Genomic DNA, 13,641 nt, shown 5'->3' with positions numbered 1-13,641 from the left:
CTAGCGCGCCACCGAGTGCATATATCCTTTGATGGCCATGAAACTAGGCATGTGGGTGGAAGGTCCTTCCCTTGCTCGTTCGCCAAGTTTCATGGCCATCAAAGGTCAGACCAAGGTAGAATCCTTGATTTTTGGCTCTTGGTGCCCCATATGGTCCTTGGACCAAAATTTGGGATTCTAGGGCACCACCCACTACGTGCAACCTCCAATGGCTATAAAACTTGACATGTGGGTGTGGAAGGTCTCCCCTAACTTGCCAAGTTTCATGGCCACCATCAAAGGTTGGATCAGGGTGGTGGCACCTAAGAATGGAGTGGAAAGAACATCGTCGAGACCATGGGAGGGGATTAAGGCTCACAAAGAGAATCTACCATAGTTGTCAATGTCTTTCCCCTCACTTTTATGCTTGGAATCTCTCCTCCTTTCCTCCACACGATCAATGTGTACGAGGGGATCTTGATTCCTTGCACTCTTTCCACTCCTATGTCTTTATGAACCTATGCTAAAAGGTAGGCATAAAGAGATTATCCGAAATAGAGTGCAATATATTAATAAAGGGCATGTGAGAGAGCTCCAAGAATGGGAAACATCCAAAGTGAGGGTGCCTCTTTAAAACCAATAAGCCTCCAAGCCTATAACTGACTGGAAGCTAATAGATTATGTAAAAAACCTCCCTATGATTGATGGTATTAGATTAATCATGAAACCTCTATTTTGTGTTAATCCTTAGGATTATTTTTTGTATTTAAATTTTTTGTGAAAAAATATATTTTCTCACATTTTTGAAAGTTTACTCTCAATGTAACTTTTTAATGTTATTCAAGGCTTGGTGAAATACCCAAACCAAAGGGAGATGAACCTAGTTGACCACATTGAGGTGGCATGAGGACTTGGTAGAATGAGTTGGCAAGGTGCTTACGTGGGCTCTCCCCGATATGACACGGCATTCTCCAAAGCTCGTAAAGTTGACAAATGGCATAATCTCAGGCTTGGTGGAATACCCAACCTACTTCCCCAAACCTAGCTAGCCTTGTATTTAGACTTTGGCCAAACAAGGGAAATTTTGATATAAGTGCCTCAAAAATGGCTTCCCTTACTCAAATTAAACCAATTTGTTTTTTTGTTAGATTCATCAAGACCTTTCATCCTTAGGAAAATGCATTACTTTGAAATGATTTTATCACTACTAGAAATCAATAATTAATCTCCTAGAAATCCAATCAGTAAAATGATCATTTGATTAAATGGGCACATACTACATACCTTTAACTAGCTTATCATTATTGGATCTTCCATTTTAATGTTTTAGAATTACAATGAAGGAAAAAGGAAAATCGATTAATTAATGGAAGCGATTTGCTAATGTTTAGTAGACCTATGATGAAGAAATATAAGCATATTATGAAGGTGTTGTACTGTGTCAAAGGACTGCGGAGTTGTCCTACCATCTCGCAATCCAGCCTGCACCACACACACAAATCTCTCCCCTCGTAGCGTTCTTACTTGTGTATTATACGATTAAGAGAGATGACCGCCTTTGACACGCGGTTAACACACCTGCATGCTCAACGCTTATCCCCTTCTCCTTCCATGCTTCATCGCTCCCCACCATCCCCTTCTCCCTCCCTTGCATGCATGCGTCCACTGGCTTGTTATTTTTGGCCTCTAAAAAAAAGAAAAAGAAAAACCATTCAAAACTTTAGCCACAAAATAGCATGCTAAACCTTAGCCTTCAATACCAACTACATTGGAGTCCGACTAGTGAGTGCGTGAGCCTCACACCGTCTGAACCCTAGTAGTGCCTCTACCCAGAACTTTTATCCCTCAAATTAGCCATTAGTCCACATCTGAGCTCCCGATACTATATAGTTTACGTATCATAATACTATAGAAGCTCAACTACGTCACTGCCTTTGTAGTCAGTCAGTCTGTCTACTGACATGGAAAACCTCATACCTCAACATAAAAAGTGAAAACCTCATAATGTTTTCAACTATTATAATCAAACTCCAAGTGGAGTATTATTATTCCAAGATATACTTACTGTGTACATACGTGAGTAAGATATTCACATACGTAAGTGTTTGGCAGAGTACGTAACAGTACGTAAGTGTTTGGCACACAATAAGCAAAACCTCCAAGATATACTGTGCACATACGTGAGTAAGAGATTCTTCCCAACTAACTGGACTATTTCTTACTCATGTATGTGCACAGTATATCCTCCAAGACTTCTCGGTCTGACCTGATAATCACTCTTTGGATGATCAGTAGCACTCATACTAAGTGGTGTTCAACCTTTCGAAGACTTCTCTCCAAAAGTGATTGTCAAACTTTGTATCTTCATCGCATACTATATTGGTTGAGTAGCCAATAAAGTTTCTCAACCAACAGCAGATGCGTGAGTTGAGAGCCATGAATAGGAAAATGAGCCAAAAGGAACAGATAGATTATAACTCAACATATAGGAAAACTTGAGCCAAAATTCACAATGATTATGGGGAAACAAATGCTTTGAACTCTACAACTTTAACATCCAATAAGGAGCCTGAGGGACATGACTTAAACCCTATAGTTCTTGGTGGGGCCCAATTCTTTAATAGAGAAACCTTTTTTCTTAAAAATATGAAATAGTGACAAGATAAAGTTTGAAAGGAAAAAAAAAGGGTAGGGAAATAACCTTGAACGATGGGGAGGGTCCCCCGGTATTGGTTCACACTAGGAAAGGGAGTTTTAACGGAATGGACTACACTATGGTACAGTAAAAAGGTTAGGAATTGGTTGAATGATGTGTACATAGTACACTACTTAAAAAGGCCATTTTAGATTAGCTTAGTAACGGACATGCCACAATGATTAGCCCACAAAAAAAAACCGTACAGCATCGTGGTTTACACAAACATACAAGGAATGCTCCGTGCACATACTAGTTAATTTAATACATATGCTCGAGAGTATGAAAAATTGAGACACTAAGGAAGCATTATCTGATGCACAGTCCAATTTAGAGAAAGGTAGTGTCCCTTGATGATGAGACTATTGATACTGGCCAATTTGCAATGATTCTTATGCATAGATATTTCACAATGAACATAGTTTCTACAGAGCACAAACAACATAGTTTTCAGAAACGCATGATTTGATGTCTTTCTTTAATGTGCCTACATATTAGAGATAGCAGCTCGTTGACTTACAAAGATGCCAAACACTAACTCCTCTCCTCCGATAAGAAACATAGAAAGTGTTGCCCTTAAGAAACCGCACCGCAAAAAGTCAATATGCCACCCGAAAACTGATCACTCTCCCTCAGATAAGAGCTGTGGGTTTTTGGGGAGCTTCACAAATCACCCGCCAAGGCCCTCTACAATATCAGGAAAAGCCCTTGGAAGCCACCCACCCCAGCCCTGCATCCTTGTACACACAATACTGCCAGTCTTGCTTGTGGGGAAGGGGGTGGGCATTTCAATTACTTGCTAGCAGGGGATGCCTCCGAGTACACAAACTCTCTACTTCATAGGTCATCCTCTGTTTTTGCAGACATACATAAATCTTACTTTTGTACATTTGTCTTGATTTACCACACCAATTCCAATGGGCCAATAAAAGTTTGGTTCAATATACATATGCTCTAGGGAAATCCAGCCTATAGTGCTTGAAATAAAATATGCACACGTTATTATGTACAACACCTTGCGCATCACTCACCATGCTTTTAGACCTTGTTGCTTCTTGTCATATAAAACACACAAACTTCACAAAATCTGGCTGCTTAGGCAAATGCAACCATCCCGGGAAGTCAAAACAGGCAATGATAAGGAGCCAGTCCAAAAATGCGTAAACCACAAGCACCTCAAGGACGAACTCAAAATGTCCAAGCACATCCACCAGCCATCAGTTTCTCTAGCCATCGTTGGTGCCACGCTTAGTTCGATTCACTGTAACCCAAAACAAACCATAAACAATCCACTCTACAGGCTCCATAGAGACAATTAGCAAACCAAGGCCTTGTGTGTATTCACAAACAAGAATTACCTAGTAGATAGAAGGTGATTAAGCTCCTTGGTTGCAGAACTCGCAGAATGAAGTACCATTTTCTTTATCTGATCAAGATAGGACAAGACAGTAAAAACTTGTGAGATCAGTCTCTGATCATCAATACAGGTTTCTCTGAGGCATAACCAGGAAGCTTATAAGAGTTCCATGCTTCACGTCTAGCTGAGCAACCAGATTGAGCCTATATTGGCAAGCCAATGGAGAGCCATGGCATGTTGTGTATGTAGCCTTTAATGCAACATACAAACAAGACAAAAGACACTACAAAGATACAGCTAGGGAGGTGTTCATACCTCCAACTTGTCCTCTTTAGCACGATGGGCTTTGGGTAGTAGGCGATACTCTTCCGCAAGACGCACGCATTCATGTACGTTTTCTGGTGAGACAAAGTCCAATGCTACCTTGATACAAGACTGCCAAATGATGCCAAGAGGAAAAAGAATTACAACACAAATCACTTGACCTGGTCTCGTCCTTTTTTTCCAAAACAATACGGATGTTTACTAGTGCTTATGATGTCTACTAGTGCATATGAGAACCAAACATAAAACTTAATGTGTATTTCAAATGTTTAAGACATACAAGCCTCATCCACTACACAATTGAAGCCGAGATCCTTGCTTTATTTCAGGCAACGCAATGATTAATCAATCACTTTTCTAGTAAAGTGATTTACATTATTCCCTATTTAAGATGTTTTTTTATTGGTTTACACTTAGCTTGTACACAGACTAATAGTTCTTTTTTTAAAGCAATAATTCAAGCATAGGTTTCTGCTAAGATCCTCTACTCATATTCGCTCTACTAACATTAATTAATTAACGGGGCTCGGCTCTGATGAGCTCTGTCAATTAATTAATATACTAAGGTTAAAACCTTAGCAAAGTGCCCAGCACCCCACGGAGGAGGACATCAAACATAGCCGTGGAGGAAGATAGCTGAGAGAGGCGCTGCACAGAGAGAGAGAGAGAGAGAGAGAGAGAGAGAGAGAGAGGCACGCAACCTGCCCAGCACCCCGCATCCTTCTGAGCCTCCTCGTCTACGCGGAAGGGGCAAAGAAAACCTCCAGAAGGAACCCTCCAAAATCCTCCGCCCGCCAAGGATTTTAAATTTTAATATTCCTCAGGTTCCGTCCCCTCACTCATAAGGTCACTAAAATAATTGATAGTGAATAAAAATTTGGCACCCAATATATTATTTATTCACTTGTGAACTTTATCAACCTTCCAATTCGTATGATTCTTTGTTATTCATTAAAACTTGAATAAACACCTTACAAAGCAAATGCCTTAGGAAAGCCTTGGATTGATTCATGTTAATTGTAGTTTTTAAGGCAGATTATGAGAGCTGAGTCTACGGTTAACCTTACAATTTTAATCTCAAGAAGGAAGCATAAGGTTTGTTGTATTTCTTTGATTATTCTTTTGAATTGTTTGGATATCCAAACATCGCAGATGATGTGCTACCTTCCAATACCTCTTCTAGGCAGAGCAACACTCCTATAACGTCAACAAATATAGCTCTTCTTCCCTCCTGGCTTGTGTAAGAGACCATTCCCCCCACTAGAGAGAAATATGATTAAAAACACCTGGCAATGCATAATAGCATGATCTGCATGCATTCCTTCATTAATACACGCACATAAAATTGAACACCACTACGGACCAGACTAACCATGTAGGTCACGTCTAAGACATTTTATGTTCCTTGCGAACAATGTGCATCAATCGCTTCGCCTAGCCTAAGATTGTTACATTCCTACCACAAAGTTATGCAATCACAAGATCCAAGTTGTGTTTTTGTCGCATTCTCTATAGTGAGTTTAACATCCACTAGTCTTCCATTCTATTGTGATTTTCTTTTGCTTCTATGTTTTGCCTTCTTTTCCTATTTTGCACAAGTCAAATGCTAGTCACAACAATTCAAATTTGTTCCAAATTGATCAACTTGGTCCAAACTGGTCAAATTGGCCAAAACCAGTTCCAACTTCCCTGTGCAATCAGGGTGGACCTCTGATAGCAAATCGGGGCTTTTTTTCCTCGCTTTAGTTTTCACTTGCTGTAATAGCTTAGGAACTAGGCTAAAACATGGTAGGAGGAAAGCTTCCACTGGAGATCTATTTTTTGGCATGGATCCCTCTTGTCCTAGATGCCCAGCTCCATCATAGAAAGTATACTATTGCTTATGGGAGTGCAAAACCAGTCACCCTCACTAAATCCAGTCCCTCAACACTGCTGTAAGCCCTCTTCCTGTACCTATCTTCAGTACTGAGTCATTACATGCATCTTTACTCTAGGCTCGTTGCATTGCTAAGGAAGACAAACGATATTAGGTATGCTGGACAGGCATATTTGCACTGCAAACTGACCATAGTTGACTGAACAGTGGAGGACCATTGGACTTTCCACTAGTAGAGCCACTTGCTGACTTGCAAACCTTGAAGGCAGACAAAACTTCAAAACTAATAAAAAAATGAAGACTGTTTGATAGATGAGAGAGTTTAGTCAAACACACACCCTACTTCTATACTGTGCAAATAAAATAGGCAAGCAAACACCTCGGCATACCTTCATATTTCTCACTTGATGAGGGCAACCAGCCGGTATGAACACTGCTTCTCCAATGTGCTGTTCAAAGGTCCAAGGTTCAACCCCTGAGACACATGCCGGACAATAGCTACATGAGCCCACATATGCTGCCTACTGTCAAAACCATGCTAATAAGTAGGCAGCCACTTACCATATTCCTCTTTGAGTTTCTTCTTATGCTCCTCATCGATAAATATGGTTTGATCATGAATTGGGTTAACCACCTGCAAGAATTCAAACCATTAGGCAAGGCAACTAGAGAGCTACTTGGAAGGAAAACTGAGAACCCAAACTTACATGATCAAGAAACTTTTCTTTGGTGTGCCGGAACTCTCTCCAATGGCGTCTCAAATAGGCTTCCAATATTGGCACATCTTCACGTCTAAATATGTCCCACAATGCACCCCCACTAACATTTCCCTTTCTCTTCTTCGTTTGGCATCCATTCATGGCTTTTGGATCACTATGACAGGCAACACCTTTTCCTTGACCTCCTCCATCTGTACCTGCAAGCTCCTTCTTAGCCTTTTTATGAGAATCACCAACCTCAAGTGGTTGCTCAATCCCCCTGCTGTTCTCTGAGCCAAGTAGGCATGAACCCACTACCATATCTCCATCTTGCATAGGAGTTCCATTCCTATCTCCACCATCAACAGCCCTAGAGTCATTGTTGATAGAGTCTAACTTGGTTTCTTTGACAGCCAAACAACAATCCAATCCACTCACTTGACCTGCACCGATCCCAGCATGTTCATCACTGTTTGTTACATGGCCCATAGATCCTTCACTTTGACCCTTGTTATCCTTAATTACAGCTTCATTAGAGTTGAGCCCAACATTTAATAGTTCCATAGCCTGCCAAAACAAGCAGCAGGTTGAGAGAATACACTAAGAGGGACAACAAGCATCATGTACCAACTATACTTACAGCCACAAAATGGTGAAGCACTGGCTAACCTCATCCTTAACAACTCTATGTTTCATTGACTTCTGTACCAATGAACCTTTTCTACTTGATGTGGTAGTCTTCTTTGCAAGGCTTTTATTTGGATTTTGATTGTATTTCTCAATCTTCTTAAGCTGCCAGTTCGCAAGCTTCACCTCTGTTGAGTGAGTGAGAACGTTCACCTACAGAAGTTGGAGTAGAGGCAAATTTGAATGGGGTTTATAGAAACAGAAAATTATATGCAAAAGATTGTCATTAGGACTAACTAGCTGTTATGAGACGTATTTATGGTTTCAACCCTCTGAACAAGTATTACCGCATCCGACAGGTCACAGTGCAGCTTTGTCACCGAATCACCCCTCCCAAGCTCTTGCTCAAAACCATAGGCAATGTAAGTTTTTGGCCCTAGATCTGGTTTAGAGACCCAGTTAGGAAGCTTCGAGGCCAAGTTCAACAAACCCTGGCTTGGATGAGTGTAGTAATGAAAGGGCAATGCACTGATGAACTCTGCACCATGACGCGGCAGCCTCTCATGAAAGAAGTTTGCGGGTGGCCAATCCTTCAATTTAAGCATTTCAGGCCAGCCATCTCTGTGTGTCCGGCCTTCTTCGTATCCCTTGAAAAACTGATGAATGTTGATCTCAACCTAAAGAATGACATAAGGCAAAGAACTCAAGACCAGCCTACTGTGATGTTTGATGGACAAAGCATATTATCAAACATCTGACTGTTCTGAGTAGGACACCTTACCTCACACCAATCAAGACAATCAAGAGCTTTTACAGACTTGGTGTCTTCAGAAAATTTGTTCTTTGTGGTCTCTCTGAAAGCCCGCCACATGACCATGGGCTCCCAGCTTAGGCCTCTTGTATTCTTGAACACATTCCTCACTATCACAGGCTCACCTCGAAGCCAATGTTTCTGAAAATGCTGCAGGCTATCTTCATGCATGTCCAGGACTGAAGGGCAGAAGATATAATTGTCTGGTGAGTCATTCCTGCTGGCAGCAAGGCGTAAGCACTTATCAACAGCCAAGCTGGCCTTCAGACTACCAAAACACAAACTGCATTGCCCAGAAGGGATGAACTGATCTGGCAGTTTGTTATCCATTGCCTTGTCCACATCAGCTGCTAGCCCGGCAATGTCTATCATGCCTGTGCGCCTCAAACAGAGCTCAGAAGAGCCACATCCACCTCTCTCTTTGGGTGGACAAGGGATAGCACATTCATCATGCACTTTCCACACTGGAAGAACTTTCTGATGATTCACACCAGAATTCAGCCTTGTGCAAAATTCTTTGGCCCTCCTCCTCTCATTTGATTGATGTTCAGCAGAACCTGCTTGCTCACCACCTGGTTGCTGACCCTGACGAAGCTCCTGACAGCATGCTAGGCACAAGTCATAGCTGCAGTCAGGACAGCTTCGGTACAGATCAACGATAGAGGTACTGCAGTTGTCACTGCCATAAACAGAAAGTAGGGATCTCTCAATTAGCCTGAGACAAGAGCAAGGCAAGAAAGCCCACTTCTAACTGCAGGCCAAGATGTTCATGCAAAAAAAGGCACTTATTGCTTAGCAATATTTGTGACAAGCAGCTAGCACCTAGCATGAAGCATCATAGCATTACAAGCAACAGTTTTCCACTTCAATTACAGGCCAGGTATCCATGGAAAATCTTTCATTGCTATGGCTATGTTCTGGCAAGCAACTGCCAACAAGCAGGCAGCATAATGCATGGCAACTGCCCAAGGCTTTATATTATATGTAGGATCACTAAGGATTCTACTTTTACAAGACTTCCTAACACTCAACAAAGAGGATTACAAACTGACCAGTACAGGCGTTCATCAGCATTAAGCTCTGAGCTTTTGATGTCCACAGGAGTTTCTCCTGCACAATAAAACAGTGAATTCGCTTGGTAAGATGCCCAACTTCAAGAGAGCACTACCACATTGAGGTCTACAAGAACCATGAGCATGCAAGCAGTTCCACAACAGCACACCTTTCAGCATCATCTCCAGCTGAAGCTCTTCATTTTGCTCTTTATTTAGCTGCTTTACAAGAGGAGAGATAAAAGATAGCATGTAGCGAAGAGCAGCAATCTTCTCGGTTTTGCTGGCATGCACCAAGTCCTATTTTGCAAAGATCAAGAAAAAACAACACATTAGCAAAGACCTGGAAGCCTTAAATCTTCTTTTAAAAACTTCAGAGAAGGATACCTCTTGCAAGCTTGAACTCTTTGGCATGTTCATGCGAAGGCAGGCCTTGCAGTTGCAGTTCTTCCTGCATACTGGGCAAGCCTCTTCAAAGTCTTCCTCGGTCATCGATGGGTACCTTGTTTATGAGGAAAAAACTAAAACTTTTAATGACCAATCATCACTGCCCAGATAGATATATAAGTCTAGAGGATAAACTAGTATGTAGTTACCATCTAGCAATGCAGGGCAAACAGTATCGCTTGGTACCGCACTTGTGGCAATATCTGACTTCCCCTTTGTCATTCCTTTGACACTGATGGCACATTTTGCTATCCTTGTTCCTTCCCTTTTTCTCTAGCACCATCTCAGCAGTCAGCAAAGCCTCCTCCTACCAAATATCAAACTTGCAGAGGATAAATTACAAAGTACAAAATTTACAAAGAAAGTATTGCATGACAAGTTATTCACAAATAGACATTCTATGTATTCAGTATGAAGGCATACAATAAAATGTACATGAATTTTCCCATCTCTCAACCTGATTCTCAAGCTGAACATGTGACCCACATGGTCTCTCTTCAAAATTATGGTGGAAGTAGAATTTGTGTATATGGATGGGTGCTGAGTAAATTGAAGAAGATGGATGTAGGCATGTGGGGATGTTAGGGTGAAGGTTTAGGGACATAAAAGTAAGGGGGAGCCTAGGATGTGATACATTTTACAGAACACCAAGGCCCTTCACATATCACCAATCTTTGAAGATGCCTTCATTCAAACATAAATATCCCTTGACATTAACACGATTACCCTGGATTTCATTCAGGCTCTCTTCATTAGATAGGCATTGTCACATAACCTAAAGGAGTTTGTAGGAATACTCAATCTCTCTCTCTCTCTCTCTCTCTCTCTCTCTCTCTCTCTCTCTCTCTCTCTCATAACATCTTCAATGATCCACACACACACACACACACAATAAAGCATCTTTACAATGATCTATTTTTGCAACAATCCCTTCTCACCTTCACTGTGAAAACCTCATCTTTCAGCTGTCTGCGTTTGGCCACACCGTTTGCTGCCTTGGGATGGCTCGTCAAACCCTTGCTATTGGAAATTGCATTTCTGGCCTGCACACTGTGCTTGGTACTTGCAACTGCTACTGCAGCAGGTTTAGACCCCTTTTGTTTCTTTTTTGCTTTATCATTAGGGCCACTTAATCCTCTTTTCTTCATGGACTGCCGCCTGCCCTTGTCATTTGCAACTGCTAAAGCAGTAGACGTCAATGCATTGAGTTGGGCTTCTTTTCCATTGATAACACCTCTGGACTGCAGTCCATTCATGGAGGCCTGTTTCATTTGAATGCCATTTGCTATCGATTTGCAGGTGCCCATGTCTTCTCCATGATCTGAGTCATGTTTCCTGCGCTTGGTCCCACTTGCAGCCATGACCCGCTGGATGCCCCACTCTTCTCTTTTTCTGCGCTTCCTCCCCTTGACGCTTGAAATCAGTGATGGAGGAGACTCAGGAAGCTCCTTGTCAACAGTGTCTGCTTTGTTTTTTGTAGAACATTCACTAGGGACTTCAGGAGCCGCAATATTTTTCTTCAAGGATTTATTGGTCTGGGCCAGCTCAATATCGTGGATTGTCAAAGCAGACAACATGGTAGCCTCAGATTGCATCTCTTCCATGTCAGTGTGGCTTGTACCTTCCCCATCTACCCCAACCTTTTTAGAGGGGATCCTGCTCTTCCCCTTCCCCTTCACAAGCTTTGTGCCTTTCTGCTTCTCTGGAGCTTCCATCTTCTGTTCCTTTTTCTTGTTTTTGTTCTTGTAATAGTCCCGATGCTTTTGGCAGTAGATAGAGCCCTCCACAATCCGCTCGGAGCACCGCCAATCTTTACCATCATTTCGTGTGCAGCGAACATTGTTGGGAACAACACCCATGATGGCCCTGGACAACAGATATGCAATGCTGGTGCAATGGAGACAAAGAAGGGTACTGCCCCTGGGAGCGCAAGGAAAAGATATCATTTGACGAAGTACCCAACTGGGACTTAGTAAGCACGTGAAGTGTCAAATCCTTGGGAAAGACTTACAAAAGATGACATGGAGGGACACCGTATCTCACCTTTAAACACAGGCTCAAGGAAATTTCAAAGAGGTCTTGAATACTCTCTGCTTCTGCTATCTGTAACTCACTGTACAGTGCAACCCATAAGCAAATAAGGACAACTGAAATGAAATGAAATGCCTGTTTTCTCTGCTTTCCATTGCTCGCATCAACCCAATAAACAAATGAAATGCTGGTTAAGAATGATTACACATACATTTATAAAGACAAAACCCTTGTTAAGCAACAGTAGAAGGAAGGTGCCCAAGAGCTCTGCAACCAAATATGTCCAAAAAAATGCAGGTTATTCAAACGCAAATCTGTGTTAAGCCGTATGTTAAAACCGTACAAGTTTGCATTCACAGGCGCGCGCATGCAGAGAGAGAGAGAGAGAGAGAGATGAGAACACACACCTTATCCCCTCTCCAGTTACGTGACCTCGCAAAGACACTTTCAAGGGCATGGAGGAAAGACCCTAGCTTTGCTTTGTCTGTTCTCCTACCAAGCTCAACGTTAGTATTGCCTAAACCGCCTTTGTTCGGACATAAACCTTGTTCCGCCCACAACAACAACTACAAAATTAGTACACAACCCAAAGGCAGTAGTGCACTACACACACCCACTCGCCCAAAATCCAAAATCTCAAAAACCCAAAATTTTGAATCAGGTAAAACGGCACATTCCCTTCAAATTGGGCGCGAAATGCCCTCATTCTTAATGCTATGGCTGCTCCATAGCCCTTTTTTTTTTTTGGGCAGCGGCGGCCCATTCTAAGGGTTTTTATTTTCGAAGTCCTAATCATTTCAAATCCAAAGTATTAAGCACGACAAAGAATTGCGCAATTTTTATATTCTCTTTTCTTTTTCGAGTTTTTCGAGAATTGATTTCGTTTCGTTCATGAATGCTCTGTTATGCTCTGTTTTTAATGACGAAGTCAGAGTTAGATTCTGAATTATGATTCTAATTTTCACACCTAAGACATACTTCAAAGCACTTTCCCGCCTTACTTTGATACCCTTCAGGGTGTGATTAACTCCCCTCTTAAGTTGGCTATCCCCTAAATTGCTGCTCCATGTGGTTGGATAGCATAGTGAGATACGCAAAAATCAATAAACTTTGTGGAGGTAGCAAGGCAAGAGGTGCCATATCCATGTATTTGTGGAGGTATATATGGCCTTTGTGAAGGTAGTGATAGCAATGTGAGAGGTGCCATATCCATGTATGCATAAAATCTAGAACTACTTCCATGTCATATCTATAGTAAGTATTAACACAACAAGAGTAATAATGTGTTGTTATGGTATAGGTGAGTCTTCTTGCTTCCGTTCCTCATCTCTCTCTTGCATTCTAAGCTAACTTAAGAGGAGGTATCAATAATCAAGCACCCTCAAATCATTAAGAGCTAGTCTTCTTGCTTCCTTTCCTCGTCTCTCTCTTGCATTCTAAGCCAACTTAAGAGGAGGTATCAATAATCAAGCACCCTCAAATTATTAAGAGGAGGTATCAATAATCAAGCACCCTCAAATCATTAAGAGCTAGTCTTTGATTCTTTTAGCCTTAGTTTGTCACGTTTTTTGTCTTCTCTTTTATTTACTCCCTTGCAATTTTGATTTGAAAGGCTTCTTAACCGTATTATTTCCCCCTCATTTCCTTACACTAACCTCTTCCTTTTTGCTCCTATTACACTCATACAATAAGAATACCATAAAATCATTAAAATTTTGAAAAACACATACCATAAAATCATTAA

At 41.5% G+C, this 13,641-nt stretch overlaps 1 protein-coding gene across 1 annotated transcript; it reads right to left on the bottom strand.

The window, feature by feature from the left end:
• Nucleotides 1-3,546: 3,546 nt before the first annotated feature.
• LOC147610131 (lysine-specific demethylase JMJ27-like) lies at nucleotides 3,547-12,639 on the bottom strand. Its single transcript, XM_086786852.1, has 17 exons — nucleotides 12,305-12,639; nucleotides 12,109-12,164; nucleotides 11,910-11,979; nucleotides 10,805-11,786; nucleotides 10,016-10,173; nucleotides 9,807-9,921; nucleotides 9,590-9,719; nucleotides 9,420-9,477; nucleotides 8,338-9,046; nucleotides 7,904-8,233; nucleotides 7,599-7,769; nucleotides 6,939-7,496; nucleotides 6,793-6,865; nucleotides 6,621-6,706; nucleotides 4,347-4,466; nucleotides 4,033-4,100; nucleotides 3,547-3,935 (listed from the first exon to the last, which is right to left on the bottom strand). The coding sequence occupies exons 4-17, from the start codon at nucleotides 11,723-11,725 to the stop codon at nucleotides 3,923-3,925; spliced, it is 3,510 nt and encodes a 1,169-aa protein (XP_086642978.1). The 5' UTR covers nucleotides 11,726-11,786; nucleotides 11,910-11,979; nucleotides 12,109-12,164; nucleotides 12,305-12,639; the 3' UTR covers nucleotides 3,547-3,922.
• Between the last annotated feature and the right edge of the window lie 1,002 nt (nucleotides 12,640-13,641).

This window comes from Cibotium barometz, chromosome 50 (assembly GCF_041138505.1).
Source record: "Cibotium barometz isolate CiBa-2024 chromosome 50, ASM4113850v1, whole genome shotgun sequence".
Lineage (NCBI taxonomy): Eukaryota > Viridiplantae > Streptophyta > Polypodiopsida > Cyatheales > Cibotiaceae > Cibotium > Cibotium barometz.
This window is presented reverse-complemented; position numbering and strand designations above follow the sequence as displayed.